Here is a 19,139-nt window from a genome sequence, read left to right on the forward strand (position 1 = left end):
TGATAAGTACTTGTGCCAATGTTTAGCTTTTTAGTTCCTTTAAAACTGTGTGGAATAATGGGAAGAATAATGGGCTCTGAGTTGAATAAATCAGAGTCCGAATCTCAGTCCCATCACTCACCAGCAGTAGGCCCCCAAGCCTGCGATTTAAACCCTCTGAGGCTTAGTGTTTCTCTATAAATCTTATCTAATTATCCCTATTTTCACAGTGGCTAAAAGGTCAAACAATGTATGTAAAGCATCGGTGTGTGGTGATTGCTTAGTTAATGGTGACTATTGCTGTCCAGCAAGTATGTACACGGTACATCTGTGAAGTATGATGTGCCCTCCAGGCTCCAGGAGACATGTGGGGAGAATAAAGGAAAGGGAGGCATGATGTCTGCCTTCTAGAAACTTACCCTTAGGTGTGAACATATGCAACCAAGTAGCTATAATGTAATGTATCATAAGAGGAAAAAGTCCTATAAAAACACATAAAAAGGGAGAGATTTCCTCCAATTCTGCTTGGAGACGTTTCATGGAAAAGTTTTAGGAGTTTGAGAGGCAGAGATAGTGTGGAAAGGATTTTTCAAATAGATGCAGTGTTTTGAACAAAGCCTGGAGATGGAGAAGCGCAGAATGAGTTTGGGAGAAGGACGCTGAGCCGTCAGGGAGAGTGGATGGACAGAAGTCGGGCCGTCAGGTGCCACCCTCAAGCTGGTATCTGATGATGAGGAGACCAGGATGCTGTTGAAAGGAGCTCGAGTTTTATTCAGCAGGCAAATAGGGAGCCATGGGAAAGATCTGACTGACGGAGTAATTATATGAGGGCTGCCTCTCAAAGTGATTACTCTGGTAACCCTGTATGGTGTGAATAGCACACAAAGAGATTCGTAATAAGAACAAAAACCAGGAGTGACTGAGCCCTCACTCTGTTCTAAAAGTATTACTCAGTTCCCTCAACAGCCCAGGGAGCTAAGTGCTATTATCATGCCCCTTGTTACGGAAGCAGACATTAAGGCAGGGAGATGTCAGGTAACTTACCCAAGGTCACACAGCTGCTGAGGGATCCTAGACCTGAGTCCAACCACCTGGCTCTGGACTCCATATGCTGAACCATGATGCTATGTTGCCTCAGAATCTAACCGGAAGTTAGAGATGCCTGCATTCCACCTAGCTCTGCCTTTATCTGGTCTTTCTTGTTCTTTCTCGGGCCTCAGTTTGCTCATCTATGAAATAAGAGACGTGAATTGGTTTTCTGAGGTGCTTTCTAACACTTTTTTTTTATTCTATATTTTAATGTGGTCCTGATCTATTTAAGCAGTAATGGGGGAGGGTGGGGTGATTTAATGATGATGCAAGATAGAGACAGAAACTCCAAACAAAGTTTTGTTTCTGATTGGTTATTTTTTCCTTCTCCAACTTTCTGTACCTCAAATGTACTTAAGTTGATTTTTTTTTAAAAAAAGCATAGGAGGTACACACTGAACAATAACAACAAAAAAGCATATATTTTGTTATGCTGAATGGATACGAGCTAATGTATAAGGTAACTACTAAACTAAAATTCATCAATATTAAGAAAACATTAGTGTATCATATCCATGCTCTGAAACAGTATGATAGTTACTACTTAAAGCAGAATCTTAGTTCACAATGACTCAGACTGTACCCTAGGATAAGACAACTCATTGAAAAGAAGAAAGTCGATATTGCATGACTCCCTTTAGCACCATTTCTCTCTGCACTCAGCTAGTTGGGACAAAACACACACTTCGCTTTTCCTGACTAGTAAACAGTGTTTCTGAAGCAGCTGAATCCAAGCTGTTACTCCGCCCCTCGTCATTTTCAGGTTTCTCTTCTTATTTCAAGATGTGGTACTCTGGTCCCTGTCTGCAGCAGAAATCCAGCTTGGTTAGTTTCCGTTTCCAAGGCAACTGACCAGCCCAACAAAGCCACAGGCAGCCAGAGCAGGCTCGCTGGTCCTGGGGACGCCTGACCATCACTGCCACGTGTCATGTTTTCTCAGGACCTTCTGGTGACCTCCCGGGTCTTCGGGTGATCTGCGCGTTACTTCATGCATGGCGCTCTCTCTGTGTAAGAGTGATAACAAGGAAGCCGGTAATTCCGACAGGGTGGCTTTATCCGGCAGCCACTTCTGGGCTCTGCTACAGTAGACAGGATTAATGCATTTTCTCTCTTTCAAGCCCTTTCTCTCAGCCTCTCCATCTCTTCTCTCTCTCTCTCTCTCTCTCTCTCTCTCTCTCTCTCTCTCTCTCTCTCTCTCTCTCTCTTTCTGTCTCTCTCTCTCTCTCTCTCTCTCTCTCTCTGGCTCTCCTCCTCCCCTATTCCTCTGGCAGTAGTCTTCTTAATGTAGTTTAATGGCTTTACAAAGAAAGCCAGGCAGACAAGCACTTCTCACTGGCTGTTATCGGACCATGACCTAGCTGACCATGAACTTGGAAGGGCTTGAAATGATAGCAGTTCTGATCGTCATTGTGCTTTTTGTTAAATTATTGGAACAGTTTGGGCTGATTGAAGCAGGTTTAGAAGGTAAGGGAGTGCTTTTTAGTGACTTCTAAAAATTCTGTTTTGCAATAAAAATTTTTTTAAGAGAATGTAAGAGGCACCTGAAATGAGATCAGAGAAATGCTACTGTGGGGTGGACATGAAGAGAGGCAGGTTTTTCAGGGTGGAAAAGATTAATAAAATAAAGTTTTTGTAAGTTTCAGCCATGTTTTCACAGCAAAAGAACGTTAGAAATATGAGAAACACTTTAAATCAAAATGTTAAAACCAAAACTGAGGAAATGAAAGGTTTATAAAAGGTTTATAATTGGCATGTCTGCTTATATTGAGAGCATTTGGTCCATATTGAGCTGAGATTTTTTAATCTAATATCCACTTTTCTTGTGTCAGCAAATTTTATTTGGATATGTTTGTGAGGTCCATTTTTTTGCTATGTGGATGTATTCATCAAATGGAAATGGATATACATTTATTAAAATTTCTTGTGGTTTGAGATTGGATCCTAAGAATGGCAAGCTTTTTATAAGGTCGTCTTGAGAAGTATTTATCATATTAACCTATGTTACATCTCAACTGAGAGTTTAAGGGTCAGAATCCCCAACTCATATGACAGACCTTAACATAGATTCCAAGTAGCAAATTGTTTTTCAAGTGTTACAGTTTCTATTTATCAGAAGCTCATTCTCTTATTTTACTGAACAATCATCTTTTCCTGTAAACAATAAGATGTGTACTTACCTGTATCTCTTCCTGAATTAAATGCTTCTTTGCGAATCTGAGTAAATTTAGATCATTTTCTCACTGCTCAAACACATTTGAGAGTATGTTTTCATACAGCTAGTTATTGTTTCTCTAAAGTTGTCAGAGCAATTTTTAAACCCACCCCTAGGTGATGTTTGATGTAGTTATGCTTTGATATTCTTCTTGCTTTTAATTTTAAACTTGAGTAAAAATGCAAATATGTTATAAATGTTTTTATATTCAGAACTAATCTAATCCTCCAGAGAATGGCTGCCACATGTGGCAAAAACAAGATTGCGTTTACAAATAGCAAACATCAAATTGCAGTAAGTGTGTCACTCTGATGTAGGTTATCAGAAACTTACCTACATTTGTAACTCAGTGGGGGAGGAAGGGTGGAAAGCAGGGTTTGTTAAAGTAATTTTAAGTAAGTTGACAGAATGCTTCTTGTAGCCTTCTTTGATGGAAATATTGGTAGTTCCAAAAAGAGAGTAAAATTCTAAATTCTGGAAGTGGTGACTGCTTTTAAAATTGACTTTATCTTGTGCATTGTCATGAAACCTGGAAGTTGGCTTGGTGTCTTTGTCTGTTCGTGTGTGTTATTTTACTTGGCAAATGTGATTGGGACCTTCCGTTTTAGTACACAGGTTTTTATTCTTCCTGAGACTGACAGTTACACAGAGTAGTGTCAGTACTCTCAGCTAGGTTGAAGGACGTGTTTTACCTGATTTCATGGATGCTGTGAGCTCATTCTTTATACTCTTGTGTTGAGGGCTTTTATTCCGGGTTTTGTGAGGAAACCTACTCTAGTATTGGTTTTCAGAAGCACGAACGGTTACTCTCACAAATAAGAGCTTGTGTTTCCTTCCTCTAAGGGATGCTAACCTTTGCGATTCCCCCCCCCCTTTTCCTTATTACTTACATTCCAGACTGTACTGATTTATATGAACAGTTTCTTATTTATATATTTTATAATAGTAGCATTTTCTGGGCCACCTTCGTATTAATACTACGGAGAAAATAAGAGAGTTCTATCTTATAAGATTCAACATCCATCCATATCTGATGTTCAGTGATTTGAGAAAGTATTTTTAAATGCTAACATGTTGATAACCACATTAATGAGAAATTAGTTTCAATGTGTAAAAGTTGATAGAGACAGAGAGAAAAAGTGCCTTCGATTTCAAAGTTTCTGTAAACTTATCTCCGAAGTGAATGCTAGAGCCCGGAAACCTTCAAAACAAGATTTAAGTTGGCCGCGTACTTTGCTTACTGGGGAAATAAAACAAAGGAATAGTCTGAATTGTTATATTTCATTGTATATAGTCTGAATCTATAGATGAAAATGTGCACACTGTAACATTGCAGCCTAATTTTAATTAATGAAAGGGATAAATATTTAATAGCAAAATAGCATCTTCATAGATTTTCTGAAGCTTTCTTAAAAACAAACACTGATGCTCATTTTATTCAAATTTATTTTTGCATGGGGGTTCCCTTTGTCCCCCACCACACCCATCATTTTACATATCTAAGTTAGGGATAATGATTTCTTTCACCTTTCTTATTTGTCTGCTGAGTGTCCTAGGACTGAAATTTGAGTATTAGGTAGAAAAATTTGGACCTACGGTTAAAGCCCTATGATGACAGCTTTGAGTTTTTCCTAAACAATTAAATATTTGCATCTATACTTATGATTTTACAGTGTTATCATTCCGAATGTAGTTTTTCTTTTTGTATTATTATTTGTGAAATATGGATTACGTTCTCAAGGGCACATATAATACTGTGTTTGCATAATGTAGTTATTATCTTGCTTTAAATATGTATAGAATAAATGCACTTCAAAATAAATTAGCAACCTTAAAGTCTGAAATTTTTTGTATTTACTTATCTTTGAGTGCTTTTAGCTCCCATTCTTTGCCGAAGACTGGGGAGTGTGGGTCCTGGATGTCGTGGGTCCTTCTGTTCCAATCTATGTCTGATCTTCATAAATACATGATCTTACACATAGATCCATGGAATATATTCATAAATAAAAGCAGTTGCAATTAATGGGAGATATTCTTTAACATGAGAAAATAAAACAATAATAGGAGCACAGATTCTTACCCCTCTTTGCCACTTTTTTTGCTTTCTAACCTTGGATAAGCCAGTTTACCTCCTTAGTGGTCTAAAATGAGAAAACTGGACTTGATAATCTCCATGGAATTTTCCATTCAAAAATTCTAAGAGTCAATCAGGCACTGAAAGTTTGAGATTTATATAACACATATTCTTTCTGATGTAATAGGTATCAATGGCCTACTTTGGAATTGATATGCAGTGCAGCTATCGGGCTAATCATTTTTACTCAAACATAGTGGGATAATTCATCATACCTCAGGGAGATTTTCATTGTATTTCAAGAGAATAGAGAAATGTCCTTTCCTGAATCTCTAGAATTTGACATTTCGGGTTGCTATTTTAGGCATCCTTTTGATTTATTTTCTCAAAACTTACATGGGGTTCCAATAACAAATAAGCACACCATATTATACTGTATTAACATTTCGAAGTTCAGTCTTTTTTGTTTTTTGGTGGTTTGATTTTTTTTGTTTGTTTTTTGGCTTACTCTCTTCTTTTTGGTAACTGAGTTAAACTTCAATGTGTTTTCTTTTTTAAGAAAAGTAATCTTAACACCACGTCACTATACATGCAAGTAATAGTTTCAACTTGAACAAAGTTTTGAGGATGACACTCAATGCCAGTGTTTTGAATTCACAGACTCTCTTTACTTAGTGAGGAGCTTAAGAAGCTCTAGAGTTATGCTGGTTTGGAATACTAAAACCTCACAACAGTCAATTGCCTCTTTTCCAGCTATAAAAATGAAAGTGGTTTTTGGTTAACACGTTCCAGTGAGAGATTGAATGAAAATTTTAATGGCAAAGCTATTTCATAATTTCTGTATGTCACACTGGGCTGTGAAAATATCTGCTGTTCATCCAAATATGTATTAAAACATGCTGCAACAGTTAATGAATTTAAAAAAAAAAGCATCCTTCTCCCTACTACCCATCATAGGAAAAGGCAAAATTTTACAAAGATACAATAACACAACTTGAGAAAAGTCACTTTTATGGGTAACTGTCTTTGATAAAAAGACAAAAAGAAATCAACAGATAATCTAAGTCCTTTATAGAATATGCATTACAAATTTTTTTGTAATTTTTAGCTCATTTATATAGCAGATATGTATAATACTATAACATAAGCTTCCTCAAGAGGTCTAAAAACGGTATTATCGGTGCACGTGGAGATAGATTTTTGGAATGCACATTCTTAATTTTCCTGTGCTATGGACAGCAGTGTGGATTGTTGGGTCTGTTAATAAGTTGGGCCAACTGGAAATACTGACCGTGTGTCCATTCCATGATGTTTAATGAGAACTAAGGGATGGGAGATGACTGGAAGTGGGCTGTTATTTCTATCTCAAATAGCTTCACTGAAATTTATAAAGCTGACTTTTTAAAAATTCTGCCAGCATTCTCCTTCCCCAAATGCAAGGAGATGCCAAAGGTGATGTGTATTTGGACAATGAGAAAAGTCTTTCTAAACTGCAATGCTTAAGAAATATAAAAATAATTAATGATGATATTAGAACACTTAAGCATATTATCTTTTTACACCATCTGGGAATGGGCTAAAGGGAGTATTTATTTACATCATTTGACTTTCTTTAGTTCTTTCTATAATTAACATTTATTCTTTTATTTCTAGAACATTCATTAATGCTTAAAAAGGGGCTATTGGAAGAAGAGGATTTAGTATGTTCAGAGATTACACTCAGAGAATCCAGAGTTATTTTGCTTAGATTCTAATCATGGCTTTGCCTCTTAATAGACATGTGATTTGGGGCTATTATTTGATATCTATCATCCTTATTTTTTGAATTAATAAAACAAGATAATGATAAAGAATATGAATACCTTACCTTATTGAAGATTGCCTATGCATGAGGCACATTTCAAACACAATGTAGTATTAACTCTGTATTACAGTGTTAATCATAGAGTAGTATCAGTATAGTAGTATCTTATGTAATCTGCACCGTGGTCCTCTGAGGTAGGTACTACTGATGTCACTTTAGAGATACGAAAGCTTAGACCTATAAAGCTAAGAAACTAGGCTCAAAGTTACTCACCAAGTAAGTCATAAAGCTGGAATTCAAATTCAGGCCATCAAGCTCTATATACTGTTTTATAATTTTAATTTCCTAGATGTTACAACATGATGGTTATGGCAAATAATTTGGTGAAGGAGAGAAAATGTAGGTCAATCATCCACTAACTCTTTCTACATGTCTTTCTTAAACACATTCTATATGTGAAACACTCAAATACTGACATTGTTTAACATGCATAAATGTTCATACTGCCATACTGACTATACTGTTCTAAATACAGCAATACGTATCATAAAGCCTGTTTCTTACAAATTAAACAAATCTTGTAACATAAATGAATCTGCGTTACAGTCAAGTCAAATCAAGTGTGGTCTTTAGTTGAGCTCTGGGGTGAAAATTGAGAAAGTAGATCGATTCATACTGAGCCCCATTTCTATCTGGTTTGTTTCTGGACAGCAGGTAGGACACTGGAAATAGATGGGACAGAGAAGGGCTAGTGATTTTGGCGAAAAGAGAAAATTCTACGTAAGATGCTACAATGTAAAGATGAGGCCCTGCATCCAAGAAAGAGGTTATATATGAAAGGGTCTGAGATTTATAAGGAGGATTGATTGGAGTATGGACAAAAAAGAGGTAATAAGATGATTTTGGAGTAAGGGTATCCAAAATTGATTTAGCACATAATGTAAAACACAGTGGGAATTTAGGCTTAATCAGGATGGTGATCAACACAAAACACATACTACAGCCTTTTCATGCAGGTATAAAACAAGAAGAAACACAGATAGTTCTAGTTATAGGGAATAGAGTGCTAGGGAGGGAAGGAGCTTACTTTAGTTGACAATCTACTATAGGACAAACAGGGTATAAGGAGTGTTAGATATGCCATGCCCTGGAATTATCATAGCAACCATACAAGATTATAGGTGTTATTCCTTTTTATGCACATGGATAAACTGGAAGTTCACAGAGATGAATAACTCAGTCAGGTTCACAAGATAAGTGAAGGAATCTGTATTAGTTCCAATACCTTCAGAATGACACAGATCCAAATGACATTCAGAAGATAAATATTCAAAAAATGGATAAAATATACACAGACAAACAAAAAGCCTTATCTAATATAAGCCTTTCCTATAGACGATGCCTATAAAAATAAAAAAGTCGTGTTTTTTTAATTTGACAGATTTTTTTTCACGTCTAGCTCTATGTGGAAGTATTCTATGTAGATGTACAAGCATGATAGTGAGCCAAAAAATTAGGAAGGAGAAAAAAAAAGGAAAGATATGCCTATAATTCACATGTTTGAATTTCTGATTTATCAAGTCTTCACAGAATGGAAGATCCTTTAGAAATTACTAGTTCCCAGTTGACTATTTTATCGATAAATAAACTGAGTCCCAGAGAGATGAAATCATGTATTATATGACTTGTTTCTGACAGAATTCTTCTCTGCAGAGAAAACAAAAGGTTGAATGGATTATACTCAGGAAATAAACTTCAAACATAATCTAAATGCCACAAAATATTTATCCAAATTATAGCTTTCCTAAGTTATTCAGCTAGTGGACCAATAACTCTAAAGTCGAAGAATCCTAAGACTTGGGTGATGGTGAGTTGCTTCTGGATTAGCTTTATCATTATGGATAGTTGCTACTACAAAGAATACTTCGGCTAAGGGACTTGTCCATAAATTGGGGTGTTTTCCACCTCAATGGCTTGTCTGAATGACTCAGTGATAGAGAGTGATTACTATTTAACAGCCATTCGGTGGCCCAATAGATGAATTTCTGGGAGACCCGGGTTCAATACCCAGTAGATATACTGGGGGTGCCAAATACATATATACGAGTGGACACTTCGGTCAACGTTGCTCAAGCAGTCATTCGCCGTAATCAGAAGTGTCTGGACGCTGATGGTAACCACTTTGAGCACCTCTTGTAATTGCAGACGTCAAACGTGACTTGTATTCATCTTTTGTTATAATATATTGAGTATTATAATTTTAATACAGTTTTCTTTTCTTAAAATGTATATACTTTTTTGGCACCCTCTGTATGTATACAAATCACAAGGGCAGTTACCTAATTGTTCATCACTCTGATTATTAATAACGGGAAGCTAAGTTTCTCACGTGCCTCAGTGCTTCCGCCATCTCACAGAGGCCTACCCTAACCTCTCTGCTTGAAATTCATCCCAAGGCTGTTGGAAGCAGTTCTTTCAAAAACATTTGCACGGGTCAGGAGGCTCATCGTTAACACGAACCTTACTGCTGAAGCAATGCCCATTTTGTGGTTTGGTTTTCTTACAGGGAGACCATAGAGTATAGATGCTAAGAGCACATACTCTGAAACCAAAATAATTGGCATTTAATAATAATTAAATACCAGTTCTAATATATATGAATTGCATGACCTTGGGTAAGGACCCCATCTCCTGTACTCAGTTTATTTATCTCTTAAATGAGAAAAATCATAGGTCTCCCCACCCCCACCATCCTGTTTGTTGTGTGGATTCACATGAGTTAATATTTATGTGTGCTTACAGCTCTGTTTAGGATATAACAAATGATTTGTGTGTTTTGCCATTAGGCCAGGCAGTATCATCTTTCTTTCCAAAGAAAGGAGGCCACCACTCAATCTGAAACCCAAAGCTGAATTCATTGCTTGCTAATAAGCAAGTAAGAACTGTACTTACAGAATACAGTCACTCAGAGCAAACCACTGCTGGTGTGTATAAGGTTTGGGACTTTCTAAAACATGGTGATTACTAATGGAAAGTTGTCATTAATTGATTGGGTTGGGTTTAAAGTTTGTTCTGGTGTTACTTTTTACTATAATCAAAGGACAATCATTCACTTCATTTCTTGAAACTATATTGCAGGAACATATGTTTTGGTTTTTTTGTTTTTCATGGTAAACAACATTTAAGATTATTTATTGAGCTGCTCCCATGTTCCAGCCACTGTTTCAGACACTAGTGATGTCGCCATGAGCACAGACAAAACTTCTGTTCTTGCAAGTTGACCTAAATTTTGAGATACAAGCTATAAATGCAACAAAAATGTCCAGGACACAGAATAGTTATGGTAGACTTCATTCATTCATTCACTAAATATGTGTTCGTCTACTACGCTGCACACGTGGTTCTAGGCACAGAGATGAACATAGAGATGAACAAGCCCTTGTAGAAAGTCATGTTCTATTAGGAAAGGCTTACAAAAGGATAAATCAAAGCATGGACTGCCTTCAGGCATGGCTAGATCTAGGGATCCAAATGATGATGTCTCCCAAAAAAAGAAAAAAAAGGGGGATATGTAATCTGATCTTTAATACAGACAGGCATGAATTATAGTGAGGAGACAAAAACTGGGGTGTTATTTATGATAAAGTGATGATAAAAGTCATTTCTGAAGAACTGACTTTTCTGCCAGTACATGAAAAAAATTAGTGTGGAAGACACAGGAGAATCTGGGACAAGAGGATTCCAGGCAAAGAGACAACCAAGTACAAGGGCCTTTGGCTAGAAGTGTGTTTCTTGCGTCCAGGGAGCAGAAGAAGTCTGGTGGAACTGGAACAAAGTGAGCAAGTGGGAGGGGCAGTGGTGGGAAGGGCAGTGGTGGGATTGCCAAGGTCACATCATGCAGGGCCACTGCCAGGACGTCGGGTTTTATTCTTTGCTTACTGTGAAGCCACTGAAGGATTAGGATCAGAAGTCTCTCCAAGTCCCCGATTCCAGCAGTTTTTACAGGTCATCATGTCTGCCACACTGCATCTACCTACCCCAGCCTTGGTGTGGGGTCTACACCCAGACAGTACTTTGCTCTGCCCCAGACATCTGTCAGGACATTGATTTATCTTTTGTCAGAACTCCCTTATCTGGAAAAACTGCCTGCACTTCCCCAGGACCAATTTTTAGCATATGTTCAGGCTAAAATAGTCATTCCTCTTTGTTGAGCTGGATCTGACCTTTCACCTGCTCTCACCTGCCCTGTGGGGTGAGCAGGCCTAATCGTCATCTTTTCACCGGGCTGCTTCAAGGTCCTGGGTTAGGAACCCCACTCTTAATTGCATCTGTAGGACCAATGTACCGTGTTTTCCTGAAAATAAGACCTAACAGGAAAAGAAGCTCTAGCATGATTTTTCTAGATGACATCCCCTGAACAAAAGCCCTAAATGCGTCTCTTGGAGCAAAAATCAATATAAGACCCGGTCTTATTTTCGGGGAAACATGGTAAATTGTCTTAATAAGACTTTACTGGAGAAGGCATTTAAAAAAATAAAATAATATTCCTTGAGCACCTGTTGTAGTGAGAGATTAAGACAGTGGAGGCGAAAAGGCAAATATGACAGAAAAGGAAAGCCGTGTTGTTTTCCTTTGAGTAACTCCTCCTCCCCCACATATTAGCTTCAAAGAAAAATATTCAAATCGGGCATATTCCAAATTGAGAAGAGAATAATGCATTTATATTCCAGATACTTAGACTAATACATTTTTTTGAATGAGCAAGAATCATAGAGACTCTAGTCCAACCCCTTCATTTTATGAGTAAATTGAGTCCCAGGAAGGTTAATTGACATTATAAATGACAAAACTAGTTGGTACCGTGAGATACCATAGTAATTACATCATCTGTGATAGAGTGATAACTTCTAGGTGAGCCGCTAGTAATTTAACACATTTACAGTACCCAATTGTTGTAAAACCCTGTCAGAATAATCTATTTACCATAATTACAGAGATTCCAGCCCCTTCCTGAAGAACATATTATGAACCTTTTTTCCTCATATTGTTATTTTCTAGTTTTACTGGCGTATGCCCAGGAAAATGGAGGAGAGCTTTTTCTGATGTGCAGACACAAAGCTCCTGAAGAAACTGGTGAGGAATGCCAAAATGGGGCCCACAGTGGTCAAGACATAGGGCCACATCCCAAAGCCTGGGCTCAGGCATTCAGGCATCAGAGGAATATCCGAGTGGGGCCGCACAGAGGGAGGCCCGGAGCTGGTGGGCGAGACGATGGCAGCGACGCCGGTTATACCAGTCATCGGTGAATGGGCACTTTGCTGAGCACAGGCCAGGCACCGAGCCCAGGACTTTTATGCATTATTCATGTGGATAGCCAGTTTTATGAACCAGTTATGTAATTGAAGATTTAACAAATGAGCAAGCTTTTGTTCTGGAAGTTTGGATCACCTGCCTAAGATCACATTCCTAGGAATGGTCTTGCTGAGATTCAAATCCACCCTGTCCTCTTGGAGAGTACGATTTCTCAGCCATCATGCATCTGCCTCTTGGGTCGGGTGAGGTCGTGGTCAGAGAGCAGAGAGACAGAATTACATTGAAGTAAATTAAGCTGAGGCTACAGAGTTCCTGAAGTGCTAAGTAAATATTAACTTCCATACCAAATTTTGTGTATGAGATGTTTTTTTTTTTTTACTCTCTTCCTAGAGACTCTACTCTTCCAAATTATATAAGATCCAGGCTACACAAAACCAAGATCTGCCCCTATTGTGAGCTTAGAACGTCTTAACTTTTCTGACATGATTGAAGTTCATGGCTGGGGATACAGAAAACAAGGTCCATTCTCCAAGACAGGAAGCTGGATGTGAAGTTCCCTTAGGGGTCCCTGTTGTCTCTCTGCCTGGCTCCAGGACTACCCAGACTTCATGACTGACACAGTGGGGATGAGATGACTGGGCAACATGACACTTCCAGGCCTTGCTGACTGGAGGGGAATGTAGTCCTGTCCCCCACAGAAGTGACTCAAAAACTAGTTGAGCTTGGACCAGCAGGAAGGTCTCCTGGCAGCATGGCTGAGTGGAGAGAGCTTGGACTCGCACATCAGATAGATGTGGATTGGAATCCTGCCTCCTTCACCTGTCTCTTGACCTTGGGCAACTTACTTGAGCTCTTTGAGCCTCATTTCTATCATTTGTAAATTGGTCGTTGTTATGAAGACTAGAGATGAATGGACAATGCCTGGCTCTGTTAATGTGCTCTATAAATGTGACCATCAATTGTTAGATACAGTGTAAAAGCCAGGTAGGACAAAGACTGAGGAAATGAGGCAAGGTAAACATCTTGTATGATTTATTTATTGGCTGTTTCATATATGATTAGCTATGCTTACAGATCTGGAGTACTGCCCTAGATAGCTTCATGTTTGCATTTGTTCTCCTCTTCATTTAGGACAGATAGAAACTTGCCTATGCATAGTTATTCTCTCATTTGTTCATTCATGTAACCTATATTTAGCAAGCATCTACTGGCTGGTGTTCTAGGGGATGGGGATATGACAGGGACAAAAACGCTGACGTCCCTGCTGTTGTACAGGAGTTGGCCTTCGTTGCAGCAGAGACTCTCCTTCGCTGGATTATATGCTAGGGAAGGCGGAGAACATGGGCGTAGATCTTGGTACATCCATAACGGGAAGCTGAGAGACATTGTGTCTGATTGCTTTCTTCTGTTAATGGGAAGGAGGGTGAGGTGAAAAGCATTTGTGAGGTGGGGAGTAATGGATGTTTTAAGGAGAAAGAAAGTACAGTGTGGTCTCTTCAGAATCTGGGAAAGTGAATTTACAGAGAAAATGTGAGAAGATTGCCGGGCAGTGCTTAGTTTCCATTTGAGATCTGTGGTCATAATTTTAAAAGAGGTCTGTCTCTGACTCAGATAAAGTGACAACTTTCTTGACTACATTACTGCAAGATAATTTTTTGGCAGACACGTTCAAAGAGAAGGACAGAGTTTCATAGCAAATAGGAGAATTGGAAAAAGTAGCCAGGCAATTAGAGGGAATTTTCTTAATACAGCCTCCAAATATGCAAAAACAGATACAGTGTCTCAGACTATGGAGGTACAACTATGGAAGACTTGAAATTGAAGCAGGTAGGAATTGTGTCCTCCAACTGTGTGATGAGGCAGAGGCCATTGATTGAAGATTTCATTTCTCAATTTTGCAGCCAAAGCGGTGTACTAGAAATCAAAATAACCAGTACAATTGCTCAGAGTGGGGATCCAACAAAGTGTTTACAGATACTAGTTTATACCCTACGGTGAAAGTACTTGAGAAAATACTTTCAGACCACTCTATCAAACAACAGATAAAATCCTTAAAGTGGTGTATGCACTGTACCTTCATAAATGGAGTAAAATTCAAGTACACTGAAAGAAATTTTCTGCTTAGATTCTGAATTTCAAAGAAAGAGCTTTATTCATCATATACTTTTAATGATAATGCATTTGTATTTTTCTTGTTCCATCAAATTTTAACCACTAATCTCTTATTAGTTTTGGAAAGTTTGATAGTATCTAGTAGTCAGAGATCTGATGTCCTACCTTCAAAAATGTGTGTCCTGCGGCTGTCCAAATCAGGGAGGTGTGCCATTTTCAATGTTCATGTACACATATACACTTGTGCACAAATATGTGGTTTTGTAAACGTATGCTAGACTCATGGATACACACACTTCACACACACACACACACACACACACACACGCCAAGAACATGAGCCATGAAGTTTATCAGTTAATATGATATAAACCATTGAGCTCATTGAAGAACTAAATTCTTGACTCTTTTGTACCATGACCTGTGAAGCTTCTAGGGGAGATGGGTTTATATTTAACCATATGTACAAGTACAAAAAAAAGAAGAGGGGCGTAGCAAAAAAGAGCACTGGCGAGAGAATGAAGCTGGACTGTGGGATGAAGTGGAACATTCTATGCCTTTGAAATAAAAAAGCCCTGACTGCAATCTGTACGCTAACTAGCCGTGTGATCTTAGGCAAGTTATTTACCTTTCCTGGTCCTCTATTTTGTCTATAAAATCCTCCACTGGATCTAGTTCACAGACTAATGCCTGAAAAATAATCATATTTAATAGACATGCTGTGCTGAGGATGACAATTGCTGGTCCCTAGTAAGTGTCCAGGTGAGTGTTCCTATCTCTGCCTGGTTCTTGCTCATCAGGTCCTGTGCCTCCTTCCTTGATTTTGGAAAGACCCTGTCACGTGTTTTCCTGGCTGCCTCTTCTGGGTCCCAACCTGATGTATTTCCTAAGCGTGGTTTCTCCTTCCACCTGCTCAGTGTCATCTCCCTTGGCCAGGCTTCAATTCTGAATTCATTCAGTTTGCACAAGAGCCTTATTTCCTCCACATGTTGATACATTGCCCCATTCTCGTGTCATATGTCCCATGAAACTGGCAAATGCCACTGTCTGGAAAAGATGTTCATAATCTATTTCTTACATTAAAAGAACAAGTTTTAAAACTGTATGCAAAATAAGGATCCCATTTGAAAAATACACGCAAGGTGGGGGTAGAATGAACACTGGCATTTTTTATTTCTTCTTTGAACTTGTCCATTTGGCGCATGTGTTTATATAACTTTTTAAAGGTTACTTTTAAAAAGAAAAGAGTATCACTATGACGCGCACATGATTTTTTCCAGTAGAAGAAACTCAGTGCCCATCGGAACATAGTCATGTATCAATTTAAGATGAAACATTTTTTTTTTTAATTTAGAAAATATTTAAAATTGAGGAGTTCTGTGTTTGTTTGTTTTTAATCTTTAAAAATAAGATAATTCAGCAGAAACATCTTGGAAATAAGGATGGATTGTTATACTTTGAAGTCATATTTTAACCTCAAGTCAGTTTCTGAAATAGTTGATAAAAGAGTCATCTCCATAACTATTCTTATGTCAAGGAAATTATTAAGGGCCCGGGCTGTTAATATTTTGCCTACAAGCCTCACTTACCTAAAAGGGGAGCTCATTTTCTGCACTTTTTAAGAGAAACTGTAGTTTTAGGATTCTTAGGCGTAAGCCATTTCACTCCAGTGATGTGTTTTGCTTCATTTCCTGTGAAAGGGAAATTGAGCTGGGTGTGTGTTATGTGAGTAAGGCCAGGAAGGGAAGGCGTTGGTTGCTTCAAGGCAATTCTCAGCTTCCCTCATTTCTGAGCTTCAGTAATCTTCTGTCTTGAACAGCAGCTTGCTTGTGTCTGAGTGGGCACCATTCATGCGAAAACCTAGGTAAGAATTACTTAATACGGGGAAGAGATTAAAAGGAAAGGAGTGATAAAAAGAAGCTTCTGGAAGAATGGAGGAATTTAAGATCAGGGCAAAGATTCCATTAACTGGCTTTCTAGCAAGGAATTCTAAGTACCTCTCATATATATATATATATATATTTTTTTTCTTTTTTCTTTTTTTTCTTTCAAGCGTAGTTTATAACCTTACTATAGGGATGATCCACATAATTTTCCTTTTTCATGCCTAGATTTTTTTTTATTTTTCATGAATAATAAATATGAAAAAGACTAGGTGGACTTTGATTCAAATCAATGCAATTTGGGGTAAGGAAAAAAATCCTACTTTGAAGCTCTAGGCTATGATCTGGGAATACAAGTAAGATATCACCTGCACTTTGACGGAGCGTAAGTCCGAAGGGAACTCCCCCAAAATGTTCTCATCATGGAAAGAACACACCATCAGTTTCAAGTAGTCTCTTGTATTTTCATCCAAACTCAGTCACTAGGTAGTCATCTGATCTTAGTTTTCCTTCTCCAACTAAGGGGATATGACCACCTCACAGCATTCTTGTGGAGAATAATGAGCTAACATACAAGGTCTGACAATTAAGTTCGTGAACTCATCCTAGAAAAAGTGCTACATGACTCATTGCTGAATATCACTATGGTCACCTTCGAAGTACTCCCTTTGGGAAGCTATGCACCTACGCCAGCACCTAGTCCACCCTTCAAAGCAATTTTGGAACTCTTTTTCTGGAATGGCCATAGGAGCTGTCGTCATATTATCCTTGGTGTCATGAATGTCATCAAAACATCTTCCTTTCAATATTTCCTTTATCTTCAGGTAAAGAAAGAAGTCACTGGGGGCCAGATCAGGTGAGTAGGCAGGGTGTTCCAATACAGTTATTTGTTTCCTGGCTGAAAATTCCCTCACAGACAGTGCCTTGTGAGCTGGTGCATTGTTGTGCTGTAAGAGCCATGAATTGTAGGCGAAAAGTTCAGGTCATCTAACTTTTCCACACAGCCTTTTCAGCACTTCCAAATAGTAAACTTGGTTAGCTGTTTGTCCAATTGGTACAAATTCATCATGAATAATCCCCCTGATATCAACAAAGGTTAGCAAGATTGTTGCAACAAGTTCGCAAACTTAATTGTCAGACCTCCTATGTACAACATCCAGTGCAGTAGCCAGCTGAGAGGGGTCACTCCACCAATCTTGTTACACATTGTATGACAGGGGGCCTGACATGTCAACAGCATGTGCTCTGGAGTCTGACGGGCTAACTGTGAACCCAAGCCTGGCAATTCCCTGCTTTGTAGTCTTAGACAAACTGCTTATCCATTTTGTGCCTCAGTTTCCTCATCAGTAAAAAGGATATAAAAATAGCATTGGTATCACAGGGTTTTGAGGATGAGTTAAAATATCTAAAGCACCTGCAGTGCCTGGCCCAAGGTAAGGCCTATATATAATCATTTGTTCTTAGTATTTTTAATAATTGTCCATTTTTTTCAAAATCTAGCCTAAGTGGTTAGTCCATTTCTTAAAATGGTTTTGTAATAGTGACAGTAGCTTCTGTTTTAGCTTGTTTCTTGTGCCTGACATTGTTTTGCATATGCTGTTCCTGTAGCCTAAGCACACACCTGTGTGTGGTTCAATCTTTGCAGAAAGACAGGCAGGTTCCAGGCAGGTTAGCACCTTGGGGAGGAGCTGTGCTGAGAGCCAGGGCTGAGTTCGCAGCTGCACCCGGGCTCATCATCATAGATGCAGATGTGCTTCTGTAACTAGGAAAACCTCATGAGAAGCTGTGCGTGAATCAGCATACATCCTGCCACTGACGGAACCAACCCAGCTTCTGGTAACCAAACATCTTCCCTCCCCAGGAAACCCAAGTTTCTATTTTAGGCAGGAAGAGTTTCTAACTCATGCTTATACCCCCTGTGGTATTACTTAGTAGATACTCAAATGCATGTGACGAAGGGAGTCAGGCAAATGATGATAAAATATTATTTTTATAGAGAAATCAAATTGTATAGGTTTTTAAATTCTAAAATTTTCTTTTCATATTAGCTATATAAATTAGATTTCCCAATAACCAGACACAAAAGGAAGGGAAAATGGTGGTGGAAAGTTAAAGAAAGGAAGTAGGACCTTGTTACTCTTTACACAGGCTACGGAAACTCTCCAAATGCATCTAGATTCCGGTGCAAAACAGGTTTAGGAGAGGGTCATAAGCAGTGGAATTAGCAGGAAACATTCGGTACCAAGCTATACCACACACTTGCTGGGCCAAGTCACTAATAGGATTTTGAGAAGTAAATTCACTTACCTGTCTGTGCCCCAGGTTCCTCACCGGTCACCTGGAGACAGTAATATCTGTCTCAGGGGTTGTTAAGATGAATTCATATAGACCAGGCACTTAGAAGAATGCCTGGCCTTACATAACTGTTTATCACTTTATTATTATAGTACTCATCAGACATTACAGGAATATATTCTTGATTTTGCCTTTACATAGTGACTATAAGAGATATGGAATGTTGTTTAGTACAAATTTATTTTCATGTATTTATAAACACATTCTAATGGGACTATACATAGTATTATCTTGATTCATAAAAATGATACTTTGTCTTTTCTTTCCCAAATTAATGCAAGCTCATGAAATTTCAGGCAATGAAACAAACTGGCTGGC

The 19,139-nt window shown here is 38.4% G+C and overlaps 1 protein-coding gene across 5 annotated transcripts in view; it reads left to right on the forward strand.

Moving 5' to 3' along the window:
- KCNIP4 (potassium voltage-gated channel interacting protein 4) overlaps nucleotides 1-19,139 on the forward strand; it is a 1,015,463-nt gene that overhangs the window by 549,174 nt on the left and 447,150 nt on the right. Inside the window, exon 1 of one of the 5 annotated variants that reach the window (XM_033106240.1) lies at nucleotides 1,860-2,076. The exons of 3 other annotated variants lie outside the window; for them this stretch is intronic. In XM_033106240.1, coding sequence (XP_032962131.1) covers nucleotides 2,061-2,076 — 16 coding nt within the window. In that variant the 5' untranslated portion in view covers nucleotides 1,860-2,060. Of the gene's footprint in view, nucleotides 1-1,859; nucleotides 2,077-2,316; nucleotides 2,533-19,139 lie in introns of those variants that run through there. One more of the 5 variants, XM_033106237.1, reaches the window with a different exon arrangement.

This window comes from Rhinolophus ferrumequinum, chromosome 5 (genome assembly GCF_004115265.2).
Source record: "Rhinolophus ferrumequinum isolate MPI-CBG mRhiFer1 chromosome 5, mRhiFer1_v1.p, whole genome shotgun sequence".
NCBI classification, from domain to species: Eukaryota; Metazoa; Chordata; class Mammalia; order Chiroptera; family Rhinolophidae; genus Rhinolophus; species Rhinolophus ferrumequinum.